General features: G+C 51.1%; 1 protein-coding gene across 1 annotated transcript; it reads left to right on the top strand.

Annotated features, from left to right (window-relative positions):
- Positions 1-27,985, top strand: LOC140656836 (uncharacterized). Its single transcript, XM_072873018.1, has 5 exons — positions 1-68; positions 698-1,162; positions 24,663-25,030; positions 25,477-25,599; positions 26,386-27,985. The coding sequence occupies exons 1-5, from the start codon at positions 1-3 to the stop codon at positions 26,424-26,426; spliced, it is 1,065 nt and encodes a 354-aa protein (XP_072729119.1). The 3' UTR covers positions 26,427-27,985.

Here is a 27,985-nt window from a genome sequence, read left to right as displayed (position 1 = left end):
ATGCCCACGAACACCAGGGAACTGATCACATTCCTGGAAAAACCAGCTTTAAAGTGTGCAGCCGTTCGGTGAGCGTTCCCCGCAGCAGCAGCTTGCCTCCCGGAGCCTGCAGCTGGGCAGGACCCAAGCAGAGCGGCCGAGGAGGAGGTTTGCTGTTCCCGCCAGTTGCTCGGGGAAGCCCCAGCTCTTCTCCCCTCGGCCGTGGCCGTGTCGGTGTGGGGAAGCTCCTTCTCCGTCGGCTCGCTGCTGGGAGTGAGGCTTCTCGAGGTGTCTTCGCTGTGACCCTCTGGAGAGTTCTTTGACCCTGAGGTGAACCAAGTTAATTTCCTTTTGATTTATTCATTAATTGTCCTTAGCCATCAGAAATCTTACGGCTCTGACAGCTTTTTCCAAGCCACCAGAGTTCATATAGCTCCTGCTTCCAACTGCAGAGAGGGGCTGGTCAGAAGGAGCCCTCCTCTGTTTCCAGACTGCTGCTTTCCCTTGAAGGAGGTCGCTCCCTACATCCCAGCACCTCTACTTCAAGTCCCAGTGGTAAATCACCCGGCAGGGGCCAGCTCTGCCACATCCAAAGGGGTCCCGGGCTCCCTGGGGAAGAGCCACGGCTCCTCTTCGCCTGCTGTGCTGCAAGCCGTGGGAAACGTCGCGCTCAGGCAGCGCGGGAAGAAATAAATAAACTCCCTCTGTAACGCGGGAGCGAGGGCTCGCCTCGCCCATCGTGGGTGCCCCGGCTCCAGGCCGGGTCCCCCCCGGGCTCCGTCTGCGCTCCTGCCCGCCCCGGGCTGCCCCAGCCCCGCCGCTCGGGCCCGGCGGGGAGCGGGGCCCCGCCGCCCCCCCAGCCCCTTCCCCGGAGGGCGGCGGGCAGCCGGGGCCGCCCCTCCTCCGCGGGGAAAGGGAAAGCGAAAGCGCCGCGCCGAGCCGCTGCCGAGCGGGGCCGCGGCGGGGCCGGGGGCGGCGGGAGCTCGGCCGGCACCGCACCGCACCCGGCCGGCACCGCACCCGGCCGGCACCGCACCCCGGCCGGCACCGCACCCCGGCCGGCACGGCTCGGCACGGCTCGGCTCGGCTCGGATCGGCTCGGCTCGGCACGGCACGGCACCCCGGCCGGCGGCCCCCGCCGGAGCGGAGCGGAGCGGCCCCGCCCGCCCCGCCGCAGCGGGAGGTAAGCGGCGCCGTTCGCCGGGCCCCGGCCGTCCCAGGCGGGCTCAGGGGAGGGGGGAGCCGGGCGGGGGGGGGCCGGGCCGCCGGGGGCCGGCGCTGCGGGGAGGGCAGGGGAGGGGAGGGTCAGGGCGGCCCGGGAAGGGGCTGCGGCGGAGGCAGCAGGGGCTGCGGAGGGCCCGTGCGGCGGGGGAGGCAGCCCCTATGGATCTATAGGTACCTGCCCGCAGCGGCGGGTGCCGGGGCAAGGGCGGGTTTCGCTGCGGGGGACGGAGGGGAGCTGCTGCCTCCGGGTCCCTGCTTGGCCCCCCCAGCGCTCTCCTCCTCTGCCGTGGGCAGGGGCGAGTCTGGGTGAGATAACTGGCGTTCGGGGGTGGGACGGTGATAAAGTCTCCTCCGTCCCCCCTCCCCGCTGCTGCCGGGGTGCCGCGGGCTCCCTGCACCCCAAGGGCCTGATTTTCGGCCCGCCGGGAGCTCCTGTTGCAGCTGGCACCTGTGAAAGTCCGACCTTTACCTTATGATTTGGGGAGTTTTCTTTCGTGCCTGCGTTCCCAGAGATAACGGGTTTGCACAGGCTGTTGCTGAGCCGGGCGCTCCTGCCCATTGCTCGGGTTGTTCAGTTTATTCCCACTGCAAGTTCCCATTTTCAAGTTTCCAGTTGCTTATAACTCTGCCAACTTTAGTTGTCCGAGCTGAAAATTTTTCCGTCCTGGATATCCGCCTCAGCTTGGCTTTCATTTCTGTATTTATTTATTTTATTGCAGCCAAGAGGGAGGTAAGGATTGACCCTTGTCTCTCAGATGGCCGTGGGTCTGGTGACCTTTCCTTGGAGCAGCACTGCCCAGCCAGCCTCCCTCGCTGCTCCGAGCAAGGACTTTGCATTTTGTAAAGATCCGTTGCCCAAATATAAGCTGATTTACACAAATTATAATAAACTCTAAGCTTAGTTTGCTTCTGTTCTACGTCAGGTCAAGCAGTAATTGAGGCTCAGGTAAACGCTGCTGGTGATGCCGCAGCAGGAAGAATAGGTCAAGGTCAGGAGCCTGAAAAAGGTGAGAAATAAATGTGGATTAGAGGAGAGCAGTGTGAAACTGTGCGAGCTGGAGCCCGGGACAAGGGCGTAAGGCCGAGGCTAGACTAAGACTAGCCTAAGTGCTGCTGAGGACGGAGACCAGTGGGGACAGGGTCCTCCCGCAGGCAGCTGCTGCTGGAGCCGAGTGCCCCAGGCTTTACCCTTGCCTTTGGCAGATGAAATTCAGTTTGTTCCTCTAGCAGCAGCTGTGATCTCTGCCCGCTCTCCCTTTGCGAACAGAGCCCTCAACACGTCAAACGGCCCAGGCCACGCTCAGGACTTGCCTTTCCCACAGCCCAGCTGTAGGTTAGCGAAAAGCAAGTAACACCCTTTCTGCTTCCTCTGCAAAGGGCAGTTGGAGCAAGTAAAAAATGGGTGCTGCAGCTGGGGAGAAGAGCCCATTCACCACACGGCCAAGGACGTGTTTGGAAAGGCAGCCCGCGTTCAGCCAGCATTCACGCCGCTGGCTTGGCTGTCACCGTGTGCTCACATTTGCTTATCTGTAAACCGAGGGCACGTGCTGACCCCAGGTATGTGCCTGGCCCCCGGTACCCTGCAGGCACTGCGACGGCCGGAGCCAGGCCACAGGGTCGGGTACGTGCTTCAGGCAGCGGCCGAGTGAAGGTTGCTCTGACATCCCTGTCCCAGGCGTGTGCGTCGTGGCCGGGAGCTGGGATGAAGGGGGCTCTGGGAGCAGCGGCTGCCTCCAAGCCCAGCCTGCTAGCAGCGTGGTTGGTGGTGACGGTGCAGGGAGGAGCAGCGGCCGAGGAGATGCTCTTTCAGAAGTGCTAAGTGCTCGGAGCAGCCAGAGAGCTGAGAGAGAGCTGAGCTTTGGATGTGTAAAGTGCTTGTTGATGTAATTTGAAAATTACGTGGTGCAGGTTGGTCGCTAGAATGGCAGCATTACTATCACTGCTCTGTCTCAGCCCAAGAAATGAGACCGCGAGGCCAAGCCCTGGAATCGCACGATAAATATTCTGGCAACGCGTACCTCAGAAGAGCTGGTGAGGTGATGCGGTTTGTCCTCAGAGCAGGGTTTTAGCAGCACGGAGAGAATGCCAGGCTCCAGCAACGCGGAGAAAGAGCATACAGCGAGCGAGCACCATTCGTCTCCTGCAGGCAACGAGGCAGGGGACAACGGAGACGCGTTTATGTTGCCCAAGTGTCTTGTAACGGTGCGAGTTGGGGGATTTCAGTGTTCAGAGTCTGAGTTTGTGAGCGCGGTCGTGTTCTTTCTCTATCGAAACATTGCTCCCAGAGCGCTCGAGCCCATTACGATTCTGTACCTAAAGATACAAATTCATCACTGGTAAAACTGGATGAGCTCTGACACAACTAAACGTTGGGTGAATTTGGCCCGCAGGCTCTTGTTCAGCTTATCCGGTCTGGAAAATCGGCACCAGTTTATGGTACGGGGAGCTGCATGCTCTGCGCTGCGCTGGGATCGGGGGCAGTGGTGGATATCTGAATCTTCAGCTCCAGCTCTGTCAGGGAACATCCTTCTTCCACTTCTCCCCAAGGAATCAGCCCGACCTCGCTGTCTTTCTTACCCTTATTGGGTTTATAACAGCAACATCATCAGAGCTTTTAAGGGCGCACTCAGGGCTGGAGGTAGGGGCGGCGGGGGGACGTCCCGTGGGAGCCATGGGTGTTGTCAGTCTCTGTTCGAGCCATGTCGAGAGCACCCAGGTGCCAGAGCCCTCGGCACAGATGCCCTTTCTTATCTTCTGCTTTCCATTTTGCAAATAAGCCACATACTAGACTGCTTTTGTGATTAACTTGCAGTTACAAAGCAAATACTGCTCAGCGCTTGTGCTAATACACACATCAACAAGAGGCTCTATTTCCGCTTTTTGCATTAAGCTGTAGATTTTATATGTAATTATCTGACTGGCTAACTAAGAAAAGCCTTCAAAGCAGAAATGTTTAGTTGTAACCGTAGCTGCTAGCTCACCAGCGTGGCCAACGTGCTCAGGCCAAGGTCCGTCCTGGCTGGCAGCCTGTGCGGCGGCTGGGGAGGAGTGCCAGGCTGGGCTGGAGCGAGGGTGCTTCCCGGGACACCTCCAAAACCAGTCCCCTGCAGCCAGCAGACTCCCTGGGGATCTGTCCTGGTCTCTCCGTGCAGCTCGGGGAAGAGCAGGGGTTCAGAGCGGTGTTCCCAAGGCCAGTCCTTGCTCCCAGCCGCACTGCAGCGAGTGTGTCTTCCCAGCCGCAGGACGAGGAGAAAGCCAGGAGGCTTGCTGGGCGTGCGGGGCTCTGCTCTGCGGAGCGGGGATCCAGCACGGTGGTGGGAGGGATAGGGTTTCGTTTGCAGGGGATGCACCAGCCCCGAGCAGAAGGAGCGGGGCTCGTGCAGGGGCAGCGTCCCCGTCACAGGGCTGGGGCAGGACGCGGCGAGGCTCGTGGCAGCACCCAGTGAGGCAGGCAGGGGTCTGGCGTCTGCCTGATGCCTCACTCCCTAAAGCCTTGGAGGGTCCAAGAGATGGTTTTGGCTGGGATCTCATGATCCCGGTGCCTGGAAAAGGGGAAAACCTGGCACTGGTGAAGGATCACCATCCCCTGTGGCTCCCTGGGAGCTCCCAGCCGCTGCCCCCTCCCTCAGCAGACACTCTGGAGGTGTCCCGACGGCTCAGCCGCTCTCTGCCTCTGGACCGTGCATCTCCATGGGTGGCTGAAGAAGTTCTGGCCCCTCTGAGCTGTCACTGCCCTGCCCTCTGTCCTGCCCAGATCCTGACCCAGCCAGGTCTCAGTGGTCTAGAAAGCTTCAGCAAGGACCTTTACGTGAGCTGCCAAAGCTGTTGTCCTCTGCAGCGTGTTCCCTCCTGGTGCTGCTCTCTGCCTCCTCACCTCGACTGCTTCGACTTCCACTTTCAGCTCAAGCCGAGTGTGTTAACACTCCACTGACTGAGTCTTTACTAACTATAAACGCAGCCTAAAGTAGCTGGTTTAGACTGACACATCCGTGCTGAGTCAGGCATGTCCCAAACTACGTGACCGAAGGCAGCGCGTGGCCACGGCTCCGCTCTCGGATGCTTGGGGCACGTTCAGCTGCGTTCTCAGGACCGGCTGGCAGAGGGAAGGTTTCCTGCGAACGGACACGGGTGGGGGGATAAGCGTGGGATAATGCTCTCTCTGCTCAGGCTTTCGGCCATTCCTTGGCACCTTCGGCAAGAACCGCAGCTCGGCTGGGGAGTTCCCAGCTGTTGCAACGCATGGGCTGGGGGGGCAGAGCCCCCGCTTGCCCCCAGCACCATTTCCAGTGCTCCCACTGCAGGCAAGTGTGTTTCTTCAGATGAATTACCTTCTGGGCTGGGACTTCGTAGGGAAGCCCATGTGAGGTGAGGCTAGAAGGAGAGGACGCTGGAGGGACGTCCCGGCTGCGTGGTGGCAAGCTGCGTGTTCCTCTGGGGACTGCAGAGGGCAGTGGCACCCACGAGGAGTGCGGGTGGCCCTGGGTGCTGGGTGCAGCTCTTGGCAGGCTGGGTGGGAGCCCTGGGGTGGTCCTGGGCGGTAATGCGGGTCGCTGCATCCCTCGCTGGGCTCCGTCTTTCTGCTTGGATTGCCTTGGTCTCGCAGAGTGCAAGCTACTGCATGTGCTGGTGGTTCGCTGCTGGCTGTCAGGGGCTGCCCTGGTGTCCTAACCTCTGGGCTGCCGTCCCTCTCTGCCAAGGCAGCGGGGAACGTCCACTCAAGACGAGACACGAGTGACCACCTCCGTGATGCTTCCCTTACGCCGCTCTGATGGCGAGCACCGTCAGCTGTCCACGGCAACGAGGAGCAGCACTGCCGAAAAGGCGATGTGAACCGAGTACGGCGCACTCTTCCCTCCCGCCTTCTTTGTCCTTCCCCCAGTGTGATTACTGGAGCCAGCTCCGATGCGAAGGAGGCTCCGAGTGCCTGAAGCGAGGCGCGGGTTAAAACAGTTGCAGAGCGCACATAGAGCTCGTCCTGCCCCACCCCAGCATCCCCCCCGAGAGGAGGGGTCTGGCAGTCTGTCCGGCTGTCTCTGCAGGTGCCGATTGCTCCTGCAGAAATACCAAGGGGAGCAGCAGCTACCTTCTGCCTGGGCAGGGTGTGAGGGTGAGGACGCGGAGCCTGTGGGGCACGAGCGTGTGGAGTTTTTCCAGTCCAGAGTTTTTCCAGTCCAGAGAGACTGGAAGATGCTCGAAGCACAACCAGGGAGGTCCCGCGGTCATGCAGTCCATGTGGTCTCAGACCTTGGAGACACCCGCCGTCGTCTAACACTTTATGGTAGCCTCCACATCTGTGTCTGGAGGAAGGGTTTGAAGGAGGAGCTCAGCTAGGAGACCCCACCACTTGCTGTTGTGGGGGACTTGGATGCTCTAAAGAGCTTCCAGATCCTGAGGAGTCCTGGGAGAAGATCAGCAGCTCCGGGAGGTCTTGGAGGAAGATCTCAGGTTGAGGGCAGAGAGCTGCTGGTCCTATCAGAGCTGTCAGGAAGAAATGAGTGCACTGAGTTCAGTTTTACCCGTCTGTGATCAAAATCCCGTGCCAGAGCTTTGCCTTGAGCACTTGGAAGAGCATGTGGTTTACTGCCAGTCTCTTTGCCCTTCTCTGCGTTTCATTTTACTCATCGCCTTTTCTCTCGCCTGCTGGAAGGGCAGCTTGCAGTTGTCACTCTTCCTCAACAGAGTGTTTCTCTGTTCTTTTTTAATCCCAACAATTGCTGTACACAGTAGCCGCGCTGACAGGCGCAAGGGAGCGTCTGCCATCCTCCCTGAGCCCCTGCCAAGCTTGTGCCCACGATGACTTCCTTACTCTTGGGGCACAAACCTCCAGCTGCCAGCCCCCAGTTCGCAAAGCCTGGGCATGGCTCTGTTTTTTGTTTCTGCCCATTTTTTTTTCTCTGGAAGCCAAAGTCAGCCTCCAGCAGCGGCTTTGAGCTGTAGGGTGGGAGACACATCTCCTACTTGTCCTGGGACCCTTGCACGGAAACCACTGGCTTCACATCCATGTTGAGTTTATCCCCAAGGCTAGAGGTCAAGTTCAGGTCTATGCTGTGACAGCAAAGACCTTTTACATAGGCTGCAGCATGGCTGGAGAGAAAGACGTAGAAAAGCATGAAAAACACAACTGGTTTTGGATCTGTGCTAATCTGGGACCCATAACATGTGCCGGGCAGCTCGGCGGGGCTTCCTTACCTTCATGGCCCAGGAGGTCTGCGGTCGCCCTTTCAGCATCCGTGGTACGTCAGGAGTTTCAGTCTCCTGCCTCATGTTTGTCACTGCCTGTTGTCGAGCTGACACCCATCCCACCCTTTCCTGTCTCATCTCGAGCTGCCGCGGGGGAAGGCAAGCTGCTGTGGCAGCCACGCTTAGTGCTTCACAGCAGCCATGGACATCTGCCAAACACAGCCCCATCCTGGAGCCGGCTCAGCTACAATAGCTTAAAAAAAGCAAATACAGTCCTTTTTTTTTTTTAAATGTTCCAGGCTTTTCGATATAAGTGCCATGGAGCGTTGTGGGGAAATCGCTGGACGCCAAATGCAGGCAGAGCTCTGCCATCTGGGAGACAGGAGGAAACCTGGAAGGGGGTTTATTTGTAGAAAAGAAAAGAAAATTTCTTTGCAGAAGTGGGCCAGGTCTGGTGGAGAAAATACAAGTGGACTTGATTGAAGAAACAGGCAAAGGAGATGTCAAGCGCTGTATGCCCTCGCTGGCACGCTGTGGTTGAGGAAGGGAAGAGCAGGTTCTTCCCCCTCTAGCTCAGATAACGCTCGCCGTGCAGTCATTCTTCCGCGGATTAATAAAAATTACTCCAGTTCGTTACCATCCTATTACCGGCCAGGCCGGGCCCTCGCTGCCGGGCGCTGCTGCCAAGGCCGTGGCTTGCAGAGGTCCAGCAGAGCAGAGCCGTCGCCTGCCTTGTGGGATCGCCTTCTGCCGTATCTTCCCGCTGGGTCAGTATCTGAGGCCACACAAAGGAAGCTCTATTCACATAGATGCGATCCAGCCGCTGCTTTGAGATGAATTCATCATGATACAGAACTCCTGTAACCGCCGTTTCGCTGCCCAGTTCATGTTGTGCAGCATAGAAGTTGCATTCATGAGCACATTAAATTACTCTGCTAATGAGCCTGTCAATCCCCACTAATTCATCAATATATAATCTATTCCTCCTCCAGCACAGCCATTCTTGCATAGCTATGGAGGAGTCTGGACGCTTTCTATGGCTGGGAAAACAACTGAGAAATCTTCAGCATAGCACGGTCTGTGCTGATTTGCTTTAGGATTATTTTCTGTATGCAATGGCCCGTTAAGCCCCCACTAAAATGGATTACATTTCGTTTTCCCCAGTCAGGAGCCCGTACATTTGTTCATCGTAATGCTCGTAGCTGTTTCCTTTGCTGTGAAAGGCAAATCTGTGGGGAGAGGTGGGGTTTCCTCACCTCGGGGCAATTAAGCTGCTGGTAAAAGTGCTCGGTGTCTGCAGAGGAGTTTGGGTCAGTCCCCTCTGCTTTATAGAGCCTTTGCGTTTATTTTAGCAAAATATGTCTACAACTTATCCTTATGCTGCTGAGTTGAAGAGCCCAAATAAGTCTCTCCCAGCTGAGACTGTGTCCCGGGAGAAAGGGGAACACCTTGTGTGACTTTATGGACCTTGGTGGTCACGGTGAAAAGCCTCAGGGCAGCTTCTCTCTTCTTCACCTCTACCAACTGTTGGGACTGACGGTCACCGGCTGTTGAGAAGGCTGTGGTTTCATGGGTGAGAGGCTCTTGTTTTAAGTGAAGCCTACTTAAGGAGGTTTTATGCTAGTTACACAACTTAAATGCTGTTCATCTGGTATACAATTAATTAACCCAGTGATTAAGCTGAATAAAGCTTGCTTGCTTGCTTGCTCTCCCTTACAAGCACATTGTTTTCCAGCAGCAAATGTCTGAAGGGCTGCAAAACCAGTTCTGCCGCTCTTTTACAGGAAAGGGATCGTCTTAAATATGAGATTCTCATAACACAGTGTTGTGTGAATCAGAGGTGTCTGCTGTCGGCTGGATGCGACTCAGCAGCTTTGCCTGCTCTTGGCTCTACAGATGAAACGGCTTTAGCCTTCGCCTCATCTGATGGTGGAAGGTGTAGAACGGGGAAATCCGGAGGTGGCAAGCTATGAGCCTGTGCGTTCTTTTCTCTGGGTTTCCCATAATACCTGTTAAAAAACATAGTTGTATGCTGTCCGCCTAAAGCTCTTACCCGCAGGATTACTGAAATATGGTAACCTCCACATCCTGCAGCGTGCAGTGTTTTTGCAAGCTTAAAAAATGGCATTGTTCCTTCCTGGGGAATGTGGGCTATGAGCCTTGTGGTGCGGAAACTAAAGATGCACGGGTCCCGGAGTTCACCCTGCCCGAATCCCGCTGAGCCATGATGCTGCGGGGCTGCCCAGGCTGGGGCGGGGAGATGGGCTGCGGGGTCCTGCCCGTCACCGCTGCGTGGGCTTGGGCAGCCTGCTAATTACCCTCACGTCGTTACGGAGTCAGTGACGCCTGCCGATGGGAAGGACCGAACTGCTGTTGCTTTCTGGAAGTGTGAAATTGGTTTTAACGTGATGTCAATGTGCCTTAATTAATTTGACTGTAGCCATCCTTGTGTGTCTGGACCAAAACCCCATGAGATGCCGCAGGAGTCCAAGTCCCGCTGTGGCTGTCAGCAGGTCCTGCAGGCAAATGGGGCGGGAGGCCACGTGCTCCTGCACCCCGGTCTCCGTGGCTGCTCGTGCTAATTGTGATTTTTGCATACAGCAGGAGTTATTAAGCAGCTGCTGGGTGAAGGGCAACCCCACAATTTCACTTTTGAGAGCGAGAGTACACTAGAAGTCTGAAAACTGAATTTAGTTTTAATCTGGACAAAATTGAGTTTTCTCAGTCTCCATTTATCCTGCTTCTGTCTGCATAGACTTTTGGATATAGAGTTAATGATTTCCAGAGGGCAATAAAAGATAATGGCTCCCAGAGAGGCCGTACAGTGGAAAGGTTACATTACCGACTATTTAATGTCACCGGAGCGGCAGCGTGCCTGCCAGCTCCTTTACACCGTGGCACTCTGCCCGGCGCGCCGCTGCAGCCGCTGCGTTCTGCTCGGTGCTCGCCTCGACACACCGCTTTCTGCTGCCGAGGAAGCGGCTCTGTGGAGCAGAGCAGGTCGACTCACCGCCTGCGCGAGCCAGGCGGTCCAGCCCTGCCTTGTCGTTTAGTAATAATCATTTTGCTTCTACTGGTTAGTTACTGTCTTGCCCACCTGCTTTTAATGCACATTCACAAGTGACTATTTATCACCTACGTTTGTTTTTATCAATATATTATGTTGTGGTTTAAATCCTTCCTTTGTCCATGTATGATGTAGAATGCCTGGATGCAGCGAGCTCCTATGAGGTTAGTGATGATGGAGATGGCTGGAACGGATGAAGCTGAACTGATTTTATTCCCCTTATGAGAGAAGGGTAACTGCAAGCTACGTACAAGAAAACGGGCAGATGTTTTAATTCCACCCATGTTATTTGCATGGGTCAAAGTTCCCCTGCGTGCTCCTTTCCCGGGGAGAGCCATGCCACCTCTGCTCCTCGGCAGCAGCCTACAGCGGAGGATGGACCAGCTCCCCCAGCCCTGCTTGCACCCCAGGCAGTGCCACGGCCGCTGCTCCCACCGAGAGAGTTTAACTGAGTGGTGGAGAGACCGACATGTGTTCGTGCCGAGATAATGCAGCAGAGAAGAGATTAGATAGAGAAAAAGGATTGTCTTATCCGCTCAGCCCTTGGAGTTCAGCCCCCAGAAGAAGCCGGAGCGGGTGCAGAGGAGGAGGCTCATGGGGCAGGGACCGTGCTGCTCGATTTTGCCGCTTCACCAGCACGCGCTAGTTTTTGTATCCTGATATTTTTGCCTCCCTTTCAGGAAAGAAAAGGCACAGCCTTCTTGAGGAGGTCGGTAAACACGGCAGCGACCATTCCATTTTGAAAGTCTCTTTTCTGAAATAATAAACAGCATTGTACAAAATAGCTGACACTTCCCATGCAGCCATTGCATCATCTTCCTCTGAACAAGTATTGTGGTTAATAAAAGCGTAGTGTGTGACATGCCAGTGATAACAAGCATAAATATGGGAGGTCCCTCAGCACATGAAGGTGCTCTGGAAGAGCTGTCTCTAAAAGAGCTTTAGTTTCTGTCGCATATACAGTGCAAATCCAACTGGCTCATGCTGTGCAGAAGGCGTTGCAGGCACAGACAGGCAACGCGCGTCCGTGGCACACGCACCCGGGCGTTGGTCTCGTGGAGCGTGCTGGGCAGGCTACGGGAGCTGCTTTAGGGGATTCTCCTATATAATCCAGTCCGTCTGGATTATATGGAGGGCTAGAAGCTGGTCTGAAAGTAAAGTGCAGCCTATTCTAATAGTGCTGATGAGGTATTTCCTCGCAGTGACTGTTATCTCCAGCTGCGAATATATACCCTGCAGCTGTAACTGGTTTTATTAGTTCCGATAGATGAAGTACAGTGCACTCTTAAGAAATTTGTGTGGGATTCCCTCTGGCTTTTCTTTTTCTTCTGCTTATCTTTGCTGCTGCACAGAGCAATGAAAAGAAAGCTGTTGTGTTTTGTTTTTTCCCTGAACGATGGATCAGTGGTGATGACTCCAATCATCTGTGTTCCCTTGTTATTCCTCATGACCAAAGTGTAGTGGGGAGAGCAGAGCAAGTGTCCCTTGCCTCTTGCCTTGAAGAGGAGAGTCAGCAGCAGCATGCTCGTCATCTAAACGAGTGCAGCCTTGCTGCTCGGAGGCAATGAGCTCTCCAGTGCCTCCGTGGTCTTCTGCAGAGTGCTCAGCGTGGGACTATTCCACGCACTTACTCACGCACCCGAATGTGGGTCTAGGAGCAGAAGACCGGATACCCATCTTTGAATTTGCCCTCTCTGCGGTAGTTTCAGCTTCGCCAGTTTTGTACGGTTGTATTTCCTTGTATGATTCATGCAAGCTCACCTCGAGAAAAACCAGCCGCCTCTGCCTGCTGCCAAGATATAGCATTGCACAAACACTTTAAGCTGGAATCACCCGCAGAAAAGCCATCCGCCTCTCTCCTCCCCGAGAGCTCCTGCCAGCCCCGGGCATCCCTCTCGGGCTGGCACGCGTGGCAGCGTGGTGGAGTCAGGCTGGCAGGAGAGGAGAGGAGGACTCGTGTAAAACTTGCATGTTTTCCAAGCAGCCACGGTGCAAACCCCCCGGCACCACACTCCATCCGTGCCCCGGGCTGTCCCAGCCGTGAGCCTTATCACCGGGACTGCTCGGTTCAAATCCAATTTGTTTTCTTCTTATCAAGCAAAACTATTGACTTATGAGCTAAAGCAGATTTTCTTGTGTCAACAACCCAATCTGCAAGTCCTCCTCTTATGTTGGTTTCCTTGTTTAGAGAGAAATTGCACATATGCCGTGGCGTGCATCTCTCTCGTGCAGCGTGCGCAGGGAGCAGCCACTGTTTGCCGTGGTGGAGTCACAGCTTCTATTTTAAGGCACTGATGCCCCAGGTGAGTTTCTCAGCTGAGAAATGACTTTTTTTTTTTGCAGACGGGTTTGAGCAATGAGCCATCCTTTCTCTCTTTGAACTGACCTCCTTCCTAGTTGAATGTAGCCCAAACAAGATGCAGCAAAATCCTGGTTTCACCCGGGTGGAGAGGAGCTTTGCTGTTGACTTTAGCAGCATCACAGCTTACCCCGTGGCTTCCTCTAGATGAAGCACTCAAGAGGACCCACGAGCTTTCCAACTTTCCTCCATTCTTCTGAGAGAAAAGCATTCCCTAAGTGCTTTTCCTCCTGTTAAGCAAATTTTTAAAGTTTTTGATACTTAGCCCATTTTAAATGAAGTTTTGATTTCCGCCCTGGGTATAACATTCAGCTGCATGCTCCAGCAAAACCAGGCCTGTGACCTTGATTACGGGAATCACGTCATTAGCTCGGGTTTTGTTTGGTATGTTTGAGAAGAATGGAGGATGCTGTCTCCTAGCCAGTATAAACAGAATCGAGACAGTTTTAGAAAAAAAAAAAAGTATATCTATTTGTTGGAGTACATCTTCCCCGCTAATTTATCTTGCCTGTTCTCCTTTGTTTAGAACCAAGAGCATACACAGAGCAAGGGACAAAAAAAGCCTGTATGCGCGTTCAATAATACGATTTTTCTCTATTATAGTCAGCAAACCTGCTTGGTAATGCCTGTTCTTTTGCCTTGGAAACATGATGGGAAAAAGAAAACAAAAATATCCCTGGTGGCTAACACTTTTTTTTAATTATTTAAGTCATACAGCTGGAATATGGATAAGCTTTCGGGTTCGGAGTCGTGTCTGCAGCTGCTGCTCGCTGTGCGTTCTGGGCTGTAGGAGTCCTGGTCTTGGGTCTCCTTCACGTCAAGGCGGTGGTGTGCACCATTGTCCTGTCCCCCTTCTCCTCACGCCCTGCTTTCCATCAGAGGGCATTTGGGCTGGGCTGGAGCATCCAGGTCTCCATCCAAATGGAGACGGCTGGAGAAGCGGAGCCAGACTTGCCAGATCGCCTTATGAATATACCCGACTGCAAGGCTGGCTGACTGTGCGGACCTTACCGCATGTTTCTGACCCCGTGCACGCCCCGGGATGAGTTTTGCCTTCCCGATGTGCCGTATGGCTCCACCGCGGGAGCCCGGCTGGTGCGGGCTGGGCGCTGGCCTCGGCTGTGGTCAGCTGGGGACTTTTGGGGCTATTTTGAGCCCAATGAAGGTGAGCCCAAGGACGTGACTGTATTATGGCCTCGAGCAGGAGGGACTGTAACTTCCAAGTGAGTTTTTTGTTTGTTAGGACCTGTAACGTTGACACGTTTGATTTGGACACGTATTTGTGAGTGCATCTGGTTTCCTCTTGGTGCTGCCTTTTCTGAGAACAGATTGGATTGCAACGCAGGGACAGCCCTGATGACCCAGTCCATGTTGGAAGAAGCTTTCCTTTGTTGTTGTTATGATCTTGGAAAAAAACCAGCCTGCTAAGGAAAGAAAAAAAAGAAAGAAAAAAAGGATGAAGCCGTGTTGTGTGTTGGTCAGTTCAGCAAATTGAACGTAAAGGCACGGAGAGCTGGCAGGAGGCAGGTGAGGTGATGGACCTGGGGTTACCGCTGCTGGGTCATTGATTCCTGCTCCCGTAATCTGGTCATTATCGCTGTTGAAGTACATAATCAAACCCTTTATAGCTTCAGTATAACTTGGAAGGCACAGAAACGTGGCAATAAGTGAATGAGAAATCGCTCGGTGCGTGTGGGTGGGCTGGAGGGATGCGCACGTGCCGGTACCGGTGGGTCGGCAGAACCCCACGCTGCCACGGTCACACCGGCTCTGCTGTGGAAGCCTGGCCGCAGGGATGGGAGAGGCTGAATTAACCAGGAATTAAACACCCTGGGAGTAAATCATGTGGTTTGAAGGAACAGACCCAACCATGATTATCAGGGTTACTGCAGTGAGGAGCGTCCGCAGTCGCTTTAAACCTGCTGGGGCGGGTAGTGCCACGTATAGCTGGAGCCAGGTAAAGGGTCAGCGTGATATAAATAAGTTATGATGTGCTGCACGAACTTTGAGTCATCAGGCTGTAAAATATTGCTTCCCATAAATCGGGGTGAAGCAGCAGAGGCATGCAGAGCTGAGGGGCAACCAGGCTGAGGGAGGCTGTTTCAGGCTGGTCTGGATAAAGAAAGCCCAAAGTGGGGTACAAGTGCAGAAAACTGGCAAAACAAAACTATTTTAATTCTCTGACAGAAAGCTGCGACAGCGGTTAACCCACTGAACATTAAGAACATGGCTGAAGGAACTTCCTTGGAAAGCAAATAATGGCTGCAAGCAAACTGTTTTGTCAAAAACTCAGTTTTCTGCTAAAAAAAAAAGCAGATTGACAGAAAAGTTTGGGCTCGTCCTCGTGCTTACGCAATGGAGTGGGCAGAGTGCTTTGTATCCAATTAATTGCAGCCTAATAGCAATCGTAAATTTGACTGCTGGACTGTGTGCACAGAAAACTGCTCTGATGTCCAGGTACTATAAAATGCACTCATAAAAAATTTGAACCATCTTGCTAAATTAATCCTCCTCTACAGCATAATAAGTTGCTAATGGAGATATATTTGATTGAATTATGACTGTTTAACAAATCGGGCTAGCGCTTTGGCTTTGGAGTCGTGTTACAGCCAATGTTTCCTAGACTTATTTATATAATTTAGTTTTATTTTAGTCTTACTATTTTAACCCCGTAATAACCCTGCCAGCTGCCATGCGGAGCATCATGTCCCGTCCCAGACTCCAGCGATAGGAAGAAACGGCCCAAGTAAGTCTGACTTCTAGGCAGCGGGGGGGGAAAGAAAGCCGTCCCATTACAGATCTCTAACAGCCGTGCAACATAATAAATCTGAAAAGGAATATTTGGTTGGGCCACCTTCCGAGGTACTTAGCCATAGCTTTTTGCCTTGTCTCATTTGTTCCCAGAGCACTTTCCTCCCCCGGTCTGGTGCTTATTTTGCACCCGCCGTGGCCCCTGCGCTGCCTGCAGAGGAATCCTGCAGCCCACGCTCACGCTCCGCCTCGGCGCTTCCCAGGGCATCGGCTCTTCGGAATCACTCACAACCTTTTGTGGTTTCATATCTTCAGCCCTTTTCGTCTCCAGTTGCCCCATAAACATTAACGAAGTGTTTTAGTATGCATCTGTGGGCTGGGAAAATTGTCAGTATTCCTGTTTTATAGATGATGAAAGTACAGAATAGAGAGGAAAAGCAAATAGTGGCAGGTTTCCTGATCCTAATCTTTTACTTTAAGTGTAGCATCGTGCTTCCTGTTGATGCAGAGCAGTTCCCCCACTGACCTTCATTATATTGTTGATTCTCATGATTAAGGTGAATGAAATTATTGGAGTTACTTAGCTAGATAGTCAGGCAGCCTATGTTTTTCCATACTCTTGGTTTTGCTTTGTTGTTTTAATTTAATTGCTAGAATGAAGCAAGGCTTGATTAAGCTGATAATTCGATATTCAGGTGTTCCTGAGATGAAGCAGTATTCCTACAGAAATTCTCAGTTGAAATTAAATGGTACGTCACACGGGAAAAATGGGAGCCGGAAGTTTTTGGGCATACAGCCGTACGCGTGCACCCGCAAACAGGCACCGCCGAGAGCTCGCCCAGCAGCCTCGCAGAACGAGCTGTTGCCCATCATCCCCCGTAGCCTGCAGAAGTGGCAACTACTTGGGCAACTTCTGGGAGCTGTCGGAAATGTCTACCAGGAGCCGATGCTGAGCATGTCAGAGGAGGCGCGGGAAACGCCTGGGTAGTGGTTTCTTGGGAGTCAGGGGTTTCGTCCCCGTTGGCACGCACAGGGGTTGTAAGCCTTTTACATCCTCGAAAAATAGAAACAAACCTGCTAGGGCAGCAGGAAAACAGATGTATGCCTGTTGGATCAGGCCCGTAGGCAAAGTACTACAGATAAAGGAGCAAATGCCGTGAAGCCGGTGGAGGCTTCCGGCAACGCGCCGATTTTCCAGCTCACCTGCTGGCGTATGTAATGCTGGCATTACATATGTAATGGCAGGTAGCGCCAAAGGCATGTTCCTGTGGTTAACTCCCTCGATGCGTGCCATTTCCCCTTTCTGATTAATTGTTCTCGTGTATCTCCAATTGCCTTCGAATTGCCTCTTGCTTGCTTCTGCGCCTTCAGAACCGCAGGGCTGAGGTCTCCCTGCTCGCGGGGTGCTCAGTCTGCCAGAGCTGTGGGCGATGGCGTTAGCTCATCCTCATCGACATCTGTATCCTCACTGATTGTCTGGGCTCTTTTAGAAAACGTGACCTTAGGCATGGTGTTTGCTATTGAGAAATGCTGCAAAGAACATTTTAAGGTAATTAGGTAATAAGGGAGGAAGATGGGTTTTACTCCAAATGATGCAAATCCATCTGGGGGGTTTCATGGGAGAGCATGGCAGCGCATAAATTTGCAACAGATGCATTTTGATTAAAAACAAAGGAAACTGAAAATATGAGTCAACGGTTTATCACGCGTAAGGTTGACTCAGCCATTTCTCGGGGCTGTAATCGCTGCTGGCTGTGCCCTGCCTTTTGCACTTGCTGGGACAGCGGGAATTTGCCCAGGGCTGGGAGCTTGAGGGCCCAAAATGCAATAATATAACTAAATATTGAGACTGAACCACCTAGAGCTGGCAAGGCATCGTCAGGGACTGCCAAAGCTTTGCCCAGCACATCTCTTAGGAAGCTGGAAGTAAAGCGTGGGTACCCCAGGTCTGCAGGGCTGTTACCAGCCCAGCGATTCTCGAGCTTTTTGATCCATCTGCCAACTACCCCGAGTATCATGGGCTGCACCAGCCTTGACACCAACATCCGCATTTCAATTTTTTGGCCATTTATTTTTGGTAGCAGGGTCACCACGCTGCGGTTCCAGTAGCATCGCAATGAATTTCTAACGGTCGTGCTCATACCCGTGTAATTTCATGGCTGTTTTGTTTGCATGGGAAGGATGCGTGGGTGGGATTGCGCACGCTGGGGGGTGCGTGGGGTTACAGCAGTCCGGAGGAGCTGGGGCTGCGACCAGGGTTATGCACTGGTTTCAGTGTCATTGAACTGGAAAGCTCTGGGGTTTGTGGGGGCTTGGTGGCCGAGTGGTGTAAGTCCAAGAAGAGCAGATTGTTTTTTGCAGCTGGCAAACTGGTTAACATGGAAGAGGAAGTGAGTGTTGTGAGTGAAGCTGAGAATTAGGCTCTCACAGTCTATCCTCAGAAGCGAACGCCTCATCCACATCTCTGGAAAGGTGCTGGAGGTTGGGCCAGGCTGGTTCGGGAGCCTCTGGGGTGTTTTTGCAGAGCTGAGGGTGTCAGACAAGGGCGCATATGAACTCTCTCCTCCTTGGCAATCCCCCGTCTTTTAGGTTTTAAAGCTTTTGGGCAATTTTGCTGTGAGAAAGCTCGCTGCATACACCTGATGTGAGAACAGGAAGAGCTTGAAGTAACATTTGCATGTCAAAAAAAAAAAAAAAAAAAAAGAAAAAGTCAAAGAATCTAAGCAGCAATTGAAAAAGGGAAGAAAAACACTTGAGTATGTCAAATGTCTGCTCGCGTTTGATGCTCTGAGTTTTTCAGCCCGGTTGCTTCCATCCCACAAGTATGCTCGCCCTGTGCCCTCCCCTTGTCTGTTCTATTAATAACCTCTGAACTTGAACTACATGGTGAGCTCTCCAGGGCGGGGAGCTGCAGCTCCGGCCGGAGCTTGGGGCAGCTCTGGACCCCACGGGGTGAATTAGCATGTGGGAAAAACCCCCAGGAGCGGCTCCTTGTCCACGGCCGTTGGGACCCGGAGCTGGTTTCAGAGCCTGAGTTCAACCGCAGTGCTCCCAGCAGCGCCAGGCACCTCCAACCTGCTCCGAACCTACACATAGCCTTTTGTTAATGTACGAGAGCAGAGAATTAGAGGTCGATCCTCTGCTGTTGTAAACTGGCATGCATAAGAGTAATATCAGGACTTGCTTGATCATAAAATCATACAATCGTTTAGGTTGGAAAAGACCTTTAAGATCATCAAGTCCAACCGTTAACCCAGCACTGCCACGTCCACCACTACACCATGTCCCTGAGCACCTCATCCAAACGTCTTTTAAATACCCCCAGGGATGGTGACTCCACCACATCTCTGGGCAGCCTGTTCCAGTGCTTGACCACCCTTTCGGTGAAGAAATTTTTCCTAATATCCAATGTAAACCTCCCCTAGTGCAACCTGAGGCCGTTCCATGTACATCCAAGACTTTTGCATGGCCCTTGTGTACCATGGGTTCGAGTTGGAGATCTGTAGGGCAGTTGGAGCTTTCTGTGCTTTGCAGGATGTCTGACGTCGGGGATGTGTGTCTGCTCGCTGTGCTTGTGCACTAACACCTCACCGCTGTCATTTCCTCCTCCTTCCCCTCTGCTTGCAAGCGGGGCAATAGCTCAGAGCCTTGGCACATACCAGGCACTCAGTGAAGTCCCCAGCAGGATGGGGAACCCATCGCAGGCTCAACAACGGTCATAAAAATGGAAGAAAAACAGCATTGCCTTCAGGTCCCAAAGCGTGTACCCAGCGGGAAGCTGCCTGGGAACTGCCTTCCTGTGGGGAAGCACCCAAATCCTTGCCCTGTTAGCTCTGAAGGGGCTGAGTCTGCTCTACTGCGATCTGTTTTGATGGGCTCTTAGTAAATAAGCTGGGTCCCCCCCTCCCAGCCTTCTCCACCCGCCCTGGGAGCTGGCACAGTTCATAAGAAATGCTGCGACTGGGCTGGGCAGATAGGCACAATGCCAAGGCAAGATGCCTTCTTGTTGACCTAGGAAGAGTAAAAATGTTGGGCTTAGTATGGAAAAAAAAGACCTACTTGGAGGAAGTTATGAAAAATCACACAAATACATCTGTGAACTTGGCCGCTGTACGGCGGCGGTGCCGAAAATAGCTGCAAAAACTGGGCTGCATCGTGGTGAGCAAAGTTCCAGAACGCTGTAGCTTCTGCTGAAGCGTGAGGAGCAGGGGGTGACAGGAGGAAGATGATGCCCCATCTCATGGCGAGGGCTCGCTCTGTCTTGAGGAATTCACCTGGTTTAGCATCTTGCATGTTTGAAGGTCAACTTGCATTTATTGGCTTGTTTTTAGATGGGCTCAAAAGGTCTTTGCATGAAGTTTGAAAAAAAAATGTAAGCAAATGAAACAATCTCCACAGGAAACTTTGACATAATTACTGTGACTCAACCTACTAATATTAGCTGTATTATGTAACTGTTGGTCTCGACGCTTTCTTCTTGTTTTGTGAGCGTGCTACTGGACATTAATGGAGATAAAAGAATTTGTCAGGTATGAAGCTGAAAATCCAAATTTTGACGTTTTTCAGTCACCCTTTCCAAATACAGCAGAAGAAGGGTCTCCACTGAGCCCCGCTCCGGGGACAGGCACCCACCGTGGTGTTCCTTAATGCCGAAACAGGGCAGGGTGCGTCGGGAAGCAGGGTTTCACCCTTGGGAACGGTCTCGTTAGTGGTCATGAACGTTCATTGGGTAGCACCAAGATTTAATTAAAGGTTAAATAGATTGTGGTGTGAGCGATGCAGTCTGGCTAAGGACTCTGACCACAGAAGTGGGGTCAGGAGGTGAAAAAATTACTTAGAAACTTCATGGCTTGATGGTAGCTCAGGTGGACACAGGTCACAGTCAGGCTGAGCAAAAATTAAATATTTCAGCTCATTTCAACAAGACAGCTATTCTTTGTGGGTTTGGTTTTTTTTTTAATAAACACAACTGGAACATTTTATTTAGATTTTATATTTATATGGGGCGATTTAAGCAAAATTCAGATGTACTTGTGGGAAATTCCCTTTTGATCTAAATCATGTTTTCTGAGACAAAAGCGCTGTGATGGGAAAGTTCCAAACAACTCAGATTTCAACATTTGTTTTAGTTATTCAAGGCAAACGATGCTCTGCACATTAAAGTATTTTATTTCATCTCGTTTCATGATGTGACTGAGTGATCCTTGTACGTCCCCATGCTTGTTATTGCCAGTAAATGGGGTTGGCAGGGTACAAGGTGCAGGGGACAGACGCCATGAGAGCGATGCCCGTTTATGACTTTCCATTAGCTACATAAGTAGCTAGCGAGTAGGACTGCCACCAGCCTCCACTTTCATACGGGGAAATGCAGCCTAAACATGGTCTGAAGCCCTGTAAATACAGGGTACAAACGCAGCTGCTTCCCAGGACGATGCATGAGTCAATCCCAGCCAAATGTAAGCGGCTGAGAAGTGATCAAGCTTCTCCAAGGGCTTGTCCTGGAGTTCACATCAGCTCTTTCCACCCTTCTCTTTAGTGGCTGTGCTTTTTGTTACTGGGAGAGTAACTACTCCAACTAGAAAAGTAAAATAAAATAAAATAAAATAAAATATACCCTTGAAACTGTTTACACTGTGACTGAGGAAAGTCCATCTGCTGTTGTGAGCCATCTTTACAGGTAATACAGCTCAAAGTCTTGGAGGCTGTCCTTTAAATGGCACGCGTGCTGGCTTTCATCTCTCAACGGTCTGTACGGGTAAATAACTTAGGAACTTGGCATATGGGTAATCCTGGTGCAGGGGGCAACAGGAGGAGGAGCTGGGCTGAGGAAACTAAGGAACGCGCGTGTGCCACAGGACCTCTGTGTTCATGCATGGAAGATACGGATGAAAGCGTCCCGAAAACGGTACCATCCCTTTGGATTTAAGGACCGTGTTTCCACGGGTGATGGATGCACCTGGTTGCGGCTGCATGGGAAGTCCTGTTAAGAAAAGAGATGTTAGGAAAGGGGTTGCCTTTTTATGCCGCTCGTCAAAATCATTATCCCAACATCACTGACTCTGGAGGCTTTGCAAGACTTTGTTCTTTTATTTTTCCAGTATAATTCTGCCTGATGGTTGTTGCTTGTTAATATTGTTGAAGGAAATTTGCATCATTCAAAGGGCGTGTTTTGTGTTGGGGGCGGAACGTCCAGCTGACTGTTGACAGGATGCCATTAAGCAGTGCCTTCGTATCTATTAAAGAAAATAATCTGAAATACGTACCAAATACAAAGTTTTTGGAGGACCAGAACAATCTGACTTACTGCTTGTTATTTACATTGCCTTTTCCAGAGAGTGAAAATGCCAGAAATAAAGGAGAGGAGCTACTTTGCAGAATTTTCACGGATTTTACAGATTGAATTTCAAATTAGTAGAAATCCGCCCTGGGACAGGACCACTGGTGAAGCTGGGGGCTCGTCCGCTCCGCCGGTGTCGCAGGGAGCGGCCAAAGCTGGAACCGGTTCCCAAAGTGTTCGTGGGCTGGTGGCTCACCAGGACTTTGGTTCGAGACATCAGACTCTAATCAATGAGTTTTGGGAGATGTGTGCACGGCCGCGTGGACCATCTTGAATAGTGTCTGTCTGTCGGTAAGGAGCTGGTCCATCTGTCCCGTCGTGTCAATGGTCCCGTGTGCTGGAGAGCATGTAGGTATGAAGCTGGGCTTTTCTTCCATCAAATAAAATAGTTTAAATCAAGTTCTGGGCATATACTAAAAAAAAAGAAAAATATTTGATTACAGGAGATGAACAGTGCACGTGCTCAGAGACTAACATTAAGCTGTCTTCGAGGTGGTAGGGACTTACATCAGAAAAAAATAGGACAGTGTTGGGCCTATTTCATTTTTATCCAGAATTACGTAATGGTTTCTTCAGTCAGCAAGGAGTCGCAGAATAATACAGATTTATCTTCTTTTGCAAGAGTATGATAAATTTGATTAATCTCATCATGAGGTCTTGAAGATTAGTCCATCTGATGTGACACAGAGCTGTTTGATCACTGTACTAGACGGGGTTGTTTTGAAGCCAAGACCTATCTTTGCAGACAGTGTGCAGGCAATGGTGACTTCTGCCGTTAAATGTCAGGCTCTTCTCCAGGTCTGCTTCCCACACTAGACAAGGCTCCAGCCTTACCCTGCCTGCTCACATGGAGGTGTTGCAAGCTTCAAGAGCTCAAAAGGGAAAGTTTGGATTTGGTCTTGAGCTTGGACAATACCAGTGGCAGATCCAAGACTGAAACCACCAAGAGATCAGGTCTTCCCTTCCTGCACGAGTGCTTCTGGCTCATTTCACGTTAGAGCATGTTTGTGTTTCTGCTGGATGGCGACGAGATCCTGGAGTCCACCATTAGCTTGAGTTAGGTCAGGAGTCCCCTGCGTGGCCATCTGCTCCCGCTTGTGGGACGGGAGCCCAGCGCAGCCATCCGCAGCTGTGAGGGGAGGCCAAGTGGCAGAGACCTCAGTGACATCCTTTGCAAACTGGGCAGGATGGCGTTTGGAACCCATGGAGAAATGTCACTGGGAGGCAAAACCACCAAGATGATATTCTGTAAGCGTCCAAAATGACGGATATCCCAAAGTATCGGAAATGGTCTAGTTGCAGGGTACCGCAGGTGCCTGGAGACGCCCTGGAAGGTGTGCTGCTTCACCAGGGACTTCTCCAATACTCTTCCCATCTTTTCACCTGCTGAGCAAAGCCTTCAACACGGCAACGAGCAAGAGGGACAAAGCGCAGCTCGGGCATCTTACACAGCGCAAGGCTTTGTGTCATCTGAGTTATAGGAAATTAGATTCCTGCAAGAGGTATCTCCTTGCAAAGATGTGTCCAAACCTATCTGATACCTGAGGCCACCTGAAATCGAACGTCAGTGCTGCCTGTTGAATACGCTACTTTGGACCCACTGGAACTGAGCAGATGTCCAAGAAGGCCTTGGAGGCTAAATTTTGTTATTGGCTTGGTTGAAAGGTACTTGAGTCTTTTGAACATTTCTGGTGTGTCAAAACCCACAAAAATGTAGAAAATTTCACGTAGGGACCTTGTGTCCCATCTTCCCCTGTCTCACCCTGATTTCTGGTACTTGCTGTTGGCTTTGGCTAAATCGGAAGTGAAAGGGTAGTATTTCTGGTTTCTCATTCTAACCCAGACCAGGAAACATGCAGAAGCATTTCTAATCTTTCTAAGCTGAAGACTTTTTTTTCAAGCCTGTAAGCAGGTAAAGGGGAATTTGCTTTTTGATCCGAGTAAGACATAGATATCCAAAACACTTCACTCACCGTGGGTAAAAAAATATTACGAGATGCTCCAGTCTTTAAATATTCTGGCTCCTGGAAGCAAAGAACTTCCTACTTTTATTTTAATTGAAGTTCATTCTGGGGTAATCAATCTTTGCTTTTCTAATCGAATATAATGCGTGTGATGTGGGGCTTTACAAAAACAACATCTGATTTGGTTGCCGTGTTCTCTGTTCCACTGGCCCTGATGGAGGGGCCAATATCTCCCCATAATCTTTCCAAAGTTTGTCTTCCTATGCGGTGTACTTCGTAACCTCCTTCATTAACAAAGAGAAAATTATTAGTTTGTGATTTTTTTTTTGAGCAGAGAAAAATTCCTGTAAAGTTTTCCATCTTACATATGGTTTAAAAATATAAGGGATTAGAAGGGGTTGAAAGCAAACAAAAATATCTGTATAAATTATCTGCTTTCCACAGAAAGTGTCCTTTTTTGTGTGATTTATGGAAAATTGCTTTGCTCTCTTCTTTCTCCTCTGCATTGCTTCCTCCCTCTTCTCATCCGAACAACTTTTTCTACACTTTGCAGACCAAGTTTTTCTGTTTTCTGCTGAAGAAAGCCAGGTATCATTCGGGTTTTTTTTCTTTGGAGGCAAAGTGAAAATTTCTCTCTCGTCTGCTATTTTTCCTCCGCAAGCACCCTCATTTTTCTGAGCCCTTTTACAGTGCCGCCTTGTTAGGGGACAGAATCATTCCAGTGATAACTTCGATCTGTTTGTTTTGGGAGAAAATGCAAATTATTGCTCAGGAGGGACCGCTTCTTTTGTGTTTTCCCAGGGTAGATCTGCATTCCCGGGCACGGTGGGTTTCCCCCATGGACCTTTATCATCTCCTGGCTGCGTGGACCGTTACCGGCTCGGGGATGAAGTGTGAAGAGCGGAAACTCGCTGCGCGCAGCCCGAGTGTCGGGAGATGCTGCGTCTGCTCCGCTCCTGCCCCAGCCCGACATCCTGTGCGACTTTCAAGCAAATCACTCGGTCTCTTTGCATCGTCGTACCTAGCCATACTCCTCCGGGGTAATTACAGCTCCCTTGCTCGTAGGGTGCTGATAGGGGAACTTCAAGCTTCGGTGGTGGATTCACACGTCGAAGCGGAGCCCCGCGTGCTGTGCTGTGCTCCGCGAGGGGAAGCAGCTTGTGGGAAAGGTATGAACCAGAGAAACAAGTGGCACCTCGAAAAAGCTGCTGCAGGTTCCGAGCAAGCTGAGGAGGGGAGTTCCTGAGATGGAACTGCACGAAACCGCAGGAGCCGCTGTGCAGACGGGGGCCGGGCTACGTTGCTGCTGGGCGATGCAGCTCCTGGGGGGACCGGGGGTTTGGGGGGCACCATCTCTGTGCCTTCATCTCTGACACCCTGGCCCTCGCTTTTATTTAAAAGCACGTCTGGGTGCTGCGCCCTGTTAAGCAGCGTATCTGGGAAATAATCAGTCAGAGGCTGGAGCTTATCCCCGTGCCAGAGCTGTCTCTCAGATGTTCGGCACAGAACTCCCCAGCTTGGTTCATATTTCTCATTATACACAACTTGCTTGAGTTTTATTGCTTAGGTAGCCGTAAACGCTAGAGCTTCAGATACCTCCCCGCTCTATTTCCAGCCAGCAGCCAGCCCTGCATTAGTCACTTCGTGACGCTCAGGACGAGGCGGTGGAAAGCCTGCGAGTCCCGGCGCGGTCGGACACCTCCAGCTGGTTCTTATTACAAGCTGGACGGTGTGCGAGGTGTGTCCTGTCCAGGTGTTTAAACATTATCTCGGGTCATGGGGAAAGCAGATCTTAGACACTTAAAGCACCTTAAGGCAGTGCAGGAGGTGAGGAATATGGGAAATTATTTTTTGTGGTGAGCTGGGTAGGCTGGAAGGGATAAACTTTTGGGAAGCGGAGACTGTGCCAAGGAATCCCGCAGCTGTTGGTGGAGGGCTACAAAAATTTTAGGCTCCCTGATCTAAGTTTTCATCTCCCAGTTGGTCTGCAAGGAGAGAATTTTTGTCTTGGAAATGACTTTAGGGTAGGAGCATTAGAAAAATGCAGTTCTCCATCTTCACATCTTGCCGTGCTGCAGCCTTCTGCAGGGCAGACCCTGCGGTCCACCTCACATGGGATGGTTTCTAGCGTGAGGAAGACGACGACGCTTTCCCACTGCAAGGGAATATAGCCAGGATAAGGCTGTGAGGTGGGAGGGGGTTGGCAGGGTGTAGCCAGACCTGCCAGTGGCTGCTCCAGTGACAGTGTTTGGAGAAGAGCTTTATAAAATATACCAAAGGTAGGACGCTGTCAGCTGTCTTGGTGCCAGTGTTGTAAAAAAATGTGTGTATTATATATTTTTTAATATATATATAGTAAAAACGTGTTTTTTATATATATGTATACATACACACCACTTGCAGGGAGAATGGCTATCAGCAGGTGAAGAAATGAATACACTTTGGGAAAGAAGGCGTACTTTTTATCAGCTGAACTAGAAATACGGTAATATTCAATATGTTAACATTGTCCCTTTCCTTACAGCGCTTGATACATGGTTTATACCCAGAAGAGGCATGGGATGAAGCCAAGGCTGGGAAATGTTCCCCATGGAAGCAGGGATGCGGAGGAGGTTTCTGGTGGAGCAGCAGCTGATGGTTCGCACACCCAGCAGCTCCGGTGCTCCCGAGCAGCGGCTGGGCGACGGCCAAGGGAAAGCTCTGGCCATCCGGCGGCTGTTGGGTGTCTAACGTGACAAGGGGACACCACAGGGAAACGTGGAAGAAAGATGGTCGAGTTAGTCCTGAATCTGAATTCAGGTTCACAGCCATGTGCTTCGCAACCGGTAAAGATTAAGATCTTAATTTTGGCGTTTCTTGTGCGTTCTGCAGCCAGAACGTGGCCTGTGTCTGCTCGGTGTAAGAGCCTTGGGAGCGCTGGCGTGCCGGGTGTCTATTTTTAGGTCACTTCCAGAGAAGTGGACTCATTTTGATGGAACCAGCCGGCCACCTGGGCACTCAGCCGTGTTGTGATGGGGATGAAGGACAGCGTCCACCTTACATCGTCTCGCTGTCGAGGGTTTTGACCTTGCTCACATGTCTGTTACTGCTTGATTTATCTTCACTGACGTTCAGACTCTGACCCTACCAAGATCATTGTCAGACTGTCTCTGGATTTCAGTGGCCAAACGCTCAAAAGCAGGGCCCCCCAGCAAGGGGTTCCTCTGCCCAACACAAAATAAAGACCAACCTGTGCTGAACTAATTCATCCGACTTTAATTCCTCTCTTCAGGAGGTCTCTTTGCCTTCCTGGAACCACCTGGGTCATTAGAAATTGGGCTTTTGAATGTATTAGGAATGTAGACCTCATATTCCCATGGGCACGTGGGGACGAATGTGCATATTGTATCTTAATAATCTAGTCTTCTGGGGTTGTCAGACTTTTTGAAGGAGGTTTGAAACAGGGACCAGTTTTATCTCACATCAGGCATTGGGTCCTCACTTAACTCACTGTGCAACTCCAGATTTCTCAACAGAAAATATAGTACTATACAATAATCAGATATTATTTAGAAAGTATTTGGTAAGTAACATCTGCTGCACTGCAAATTAAATTAAGGGTGTTAAATAGGAGTTTAAAGAAAACAGGTTTTGGGGAAAAAACTCTTTGAAGATACCTATTTTACTTCAGATTTCAAATTTAAATTTCCTCAAAGATGTTGGCAGGATTTGCTTCTCCTCTGTACATGTAACATATTTGTTCATATATGCCATTATACAGCTCTTTTCAAGCTGAATATTGTACTGGAATACAGCAAAGGACAAATTTAAGATATGAAACTGGAGGAGACCATATTTCATACTGCATAAAATGCACCTCTGGAATTTTCAGTTCTTCTTTTCTGCAGCATTACAAATGCCTTTATAAAGTGTCATGGCTGATGAGCTAAAAAAAAAAAAAGGAAAAAAAAAAAGGGAAAAAAAAAAAGAAAAAACCCTGTGGCTTTGGATATATTCACTTCAAGTTTGTGGTTACTATTTCCCAGGCTGCTTAGAGGTGAGCATAAGTTCAGTCATTGCACTGCTGCTTCACCAGTCTCTGCTGGTGTTTCTAAATGATTCTGATAAAAGGTTGTGAAAACTGA

This window comes from Ciconia boyciana, chromosome 9 (assembly GCF_034638445.1).
Source record: "Ciconia boyciana chromosome 9, ASM3463844v1, whole genome shotgun sequence".
In the NCBI taxonomy this organism is placed as follows: domain Eukaryota; kingdom Metazoa; phylum Chordata; class Aves; order Ciconiiformes; family Ciconiidae; genus Ciconia; species Ciconia boyciana.
Note: the sequence above shows the minus strand (reverse complement) of the source record. Positions and strands in the feature narration are given on the sequence as shown.

Bases quoted from the DNA above. Each gene is read 5' to 3' on its own strand.
- LOC140656836 (XM_072873018.1), top strand. From the start codon at position 1: ATGCCCACGAACACCAGGGAACTGATCACATTCCTGGAAAAACCAGCT. The intron at 69-697 runs GTGAGCGTTCCC...GTAACGCGGGAG, and splicing joins TTAAAGTGTGCAGCCGTTCG to CGAGGGCTCGCCTCGCCCAT. The intron at 25,031-25,476 runs GTATGAACCAGA...CTCTATTTCCAG, and splicing joins GGAAGCAGCTTGTGGGAAAG to CCAGCAGCCAGCCCTGCATT.